This window comes from Lactuca saligna, chromosome 9 (genome assembly GCF_052625555.1).
Source record: "Lactuca saligna cultivar CGN05327 chromosome 9, ASM5262555v1, whole genome shotgun sequence".
Classification (NCBI taxonomy): Eukaryota; Viridiplantae; Streptophyta; class Magnoliopsida; order Asterales; family Asteraceae; genus Lactuca; species Lactuca saligna.
In genome coordinates this window covers 183,894,071-183,897,638 of record NC_136425.1, presented here as the reverse complement: position 1 = coordinate 183,897,638, position 3,568 = coordinate 183,894,071, and the positions used below count along the sequence as shown (strand labels likewise).

General features: G+C 34.2%; 1 protein-coding gene across 3 annotated transcripts; it reads right to left on the bottom strand.

The window, feature by feature from the left end:
- Positions 1-1,807: 1,807 nt before the first annotated feature.
- On the bottom strand, positions 1,808-3,163 carry LOC145013905 (uncharacterized). 3 transcript variants are annotated; one of them, XR_013665311.1, is made up of 3 exons: positions 2,549-3,163; positions 2,174-2,225; positions 1,808-2,028 (listed from the first exon to the last, which is right to left on the bottom strand). XR_013665311.1 is itself a non-coding variant. In XM_078972257.1 (3 exons), exon 1 carries the CDS (start codon positions 3,072-3,074, stop codon positions 2,550-2,552), a length of 525 nt encoding a protein of 174 aa, XP_078828383.1. In that variant the 5' UTR covers positions 3,075-3,163; the 3' UTR covers positions 1,808-2,028; positions 2,179-2,225; position 2,549. The 3 variants fall into 3 exon arrangements, 2 of the variants coding, with proteins under 2 accessions (XP_078828383.1, XP_078828382.1); XM_078972257.1 differs by having other exon boundaries at positions 2,179-2,225; XM_078972256.1 differs by lacking the exons at positions 1,808-2,028; positions 2,174-2,225 and adding an exon at positions 2,290-2,466.
- Positions 3,164-3,568: the final 405 nt, after the last annotated feature.

Genomic DNA, 3,568 nt, shown 5'->3' with positions numbered 1-3,568 from the left:
TTTGTAGGTTTAAGAGTTTACAAAAATAAGAAGGATGATCATTTGAAGGCTTTCTCGGGTTGAAGAACAAAGGAGAAATCAACAACCTTGAGAATATTACAATGGTGAAATTGAGAAAATAAAAAAAATCATATCAGCTTATGGGTGAGTTAGAATTAAGAAGAAAGTCACATCAACTTCAAATGCTTATGTAGCTTATGAAACATATTATAACATTAAACAAGGGCTTAGGGCCCCATTTAACCCAAATGTCAATTAATTAAGGGATTGTTGATTCCAGATTCTCCATTCATGCAAACACGAACACCACAATTTTGATTGAGACTAAGCATCAGCTCTGCCAAGCGTCTGTTCTTCTTCTTATCTTCTTCTTCCTGACTCTGAAGTCAGATTGATTCTTGAATCTGGATTGTTAAAAAATCAAAAAATCAATTCTTGTATCTTGATTGTTCAAAAATCGATTCTCCATCAGTCCATTGTTGATTCTTCATTCTAAAAGGTTGTCAAGTGTGAAGAAACGGTATGTTCTTCCTCTGATTCTTTATTTCTCCATAACTGATAACTGATAATTCCATTGTTGATTCTTCTTTCTCGATGAGACTATCTATTAGGGTTAGGCGTATTTCTTTTAATATTCATTGTGTCAAATTGGATTTTGGAATCAGGTTTGAACTTTGGATATTGGAGACTTTGGATATTGGAACGATTTTGGTTAATTGGTCGGAATGAATTTCAGTTGCCAAGTTGCAATTCCATATTTTCATTTCAGTTTTCTCAAGGAGTCATGGTCAAGGATGTGAAGACTCGAGAACTATCAAAATCTTACTTTGCTAAACAGGCAAAACAAGTATTTCCAATCTATAATCCATTACTGATTTACTTCCAGTTTACTTTTTTTGTCTTGGTGATATAGTGTGAGTTGTATGCAAAGAGAAAAGAAGTCCCTTTGCTCCTGATGTTTGTCATGAGTATGTCATGGCTTATCCTTCATTATCTATAGTACATACTTTGTTGTATAATTATTTGTTTGAACACTTTTAGTTAATGTGATATTTATTTATCTTTTCTAAGTTCTAACAACATGTTTATCATATGGGATGGTTTATAACATTCAGTATAGTAAAGGCCAAAGGATTTTAAATTTTTGGTTTACTTAGAGCCCCAAACTAGTTGAGTGGTCATTAAAAAAAAAAAAAAAAAAAAAAATGCTAGATATTCATGACTAAAAAGCAGGTCAACACCGCATCAAAAGATTTTAAATGGTTGATTTGGCAAATTCCAGAACGAACTAATGTGTCGTTTCCCTTATTAATATTATTTGTATGATATAATAATGAGAAAACATAAAAAGGTAGGTGGGCTTTGCATGGTTTCTTTTAGCATTTAATGGGCTTCAGCCAAGCTTTGTACGAGGAACTGATGTACACTAACCCATATTTTATTTAAATTTTCTTTTGATGAATTCCACAAGCAATTATACACATTCTTATCCGTATTTACATTGGAACATTGACATTTTTCTTATGTGGGTTTTGGTGGTAGTGTAGTTATCATCTACTCAACCTAAGTGCATCAAGTAATATGCCTATTTAGGCTATGTTTCTATTAGATAGCTCAAAAACTAACTAATATCATATTTCTTCTAGATGAGATAATCCAACACCGGATTTTGGATAAATCAGGACCATATTCTACCATATTTTTTTGTTGGGATATGGATACTTGTGTAACCCGGTTCGGATTGGATAATTTCGGATATGATTTCGGATGTTCCTATATTAATCCTTTCTTTTTTTGAAAATTTAAATTTAATTCCAACCAAATAGATACTTGTATTATATTTTCGATATGAATTAACAGTCCTTTGACAGTAGCTAACACCATCCACCCTACTATTTCCCTCTATAGACTAGACATGAATTAACACTTTATTTTGCCACTTTTATGAATTAACAACGAATCGAAAGGAACTAAAAATGATAACTTAATAATCAGCATACAATATTTTGAGAAGACATCTTGAAGGAGCTGTAAAATCAAAAAGATGCATTATATATTTTTTTTTCTTTTGGTGTGTAGAAAGGTATGCAGGAAACAATCAAAAACAAAAGGAATGACTCTAAAAATGTAACACAATGAATCCACCATGTTCTTGAAAACGAATAATCATTACCTTACCTTCGATTTTCAATATCAGCATCATAATCTCTTCGATTTTTCAGAACCTGGAAAAATATCATCAACTATAATAGAACAAAGATGAACGAAATGGATTCTCTTCAACATTGGCTAAATCAGAGATCTTCACTGAAATAGTAGTGATTTGGTACCTTTGTGGATATCATAAATTCAGATAAGGTTATGACTGCTAATTGAATGAAGAAATTAAAACACCAACAGATCGTTAATGGCGTCGCTGGTGCAGATAATCTTCCGTTTGTATATATATCAACTAATCTCTATAAACTTTGTTCAATTGATCATTAAAATCGCTATTACAAGATATATCCATCTCAAGAAATTGAAGAAATATTTGCAGATTACTTACTTTAAGGTCCATCGTCTCCATCTCGAATCAAATTACAGATATCGGAGCACTCCACCAAACAATAATGGCGACTTCGAAACCCTTGTTTGAAAACAACCAGAGGCCTCCGAACATTAAACGGTCCTTCGCCGGGCGACCCATCTCCGCCGCGTATGCAAGTCGTCACACACTTAATCGTGCACGATTCCGCTTGCCTCGATTTGGGTTTTTGAATTCTAGCCTTTTTGCAATCGCCATCTTTTCCCTGAACACAATCTCCGGACAACATCTGCGGAATGTTAGAAAGGGTTTCTGCGGCATCCGGCGGTGGGTTTCTTGGTTCAATTGCGATTGCCGACGTCGTGCTCGATAATATAACTACCGCCGCTGCCGTCGCCATGAAGATGCTGGTGCCTACTCCGTGAAATGTTATGGTGGGCATTGGTAGAGCGATGGGTTTTTTGAGGGTGTTGGTGATGAGTGGTGGTTGCTGGTGATGGTGGTTCGCCGGAGAATATCGCGAGAAGGGTACACCGGGAAGAAGCATTTTGTAACGCTGTTTATGTTTCGACCTCTTGAAATGTTTGTGAATAATACGCTACTGAAGAAATCTAGTAACACTAACCCACCACAAGAAAGGGGCCAAAAATGGCAAATTGGATTCCAATGAATATACTCAAGGCCCGTTTGATTTGAGGATTCCCATGGATACCAAATGGAAATGAAATTTTTTGAGAAAGTATGGTTCAAAACTTAAAACACTTTTGTACATACTATTTTGAGAAAGTATGGTTTAACATCAGAATTTTATTTATCATCATTTTATGTTTTGTAAGATTAAATCAAAGATACTAACAAAATAAATTATTCTTCAATTGTGTTCACAAGTTGTGTTGTAGACTATCGATTATAACTTGATGTTGATTAAGAAATCTATTGACTATCGTGGAACCAACTTTAACTTCTTCAACACTAGACATAATTCTTGTGGATTCAAATCATAACACTTACGAAGAAAATACATTAGGCAGAAAAAGAAAA

What these genes read in the sequence shown, in the direction of transcription:
- LOC145013905 (XM_078972257.1), bottom strand. Translation starts at nt 3,074, where the DNA reads ATGCTTCTTCCCGGTGTACCCTTCTCGCGATATTCTCCGGCGAACCAC.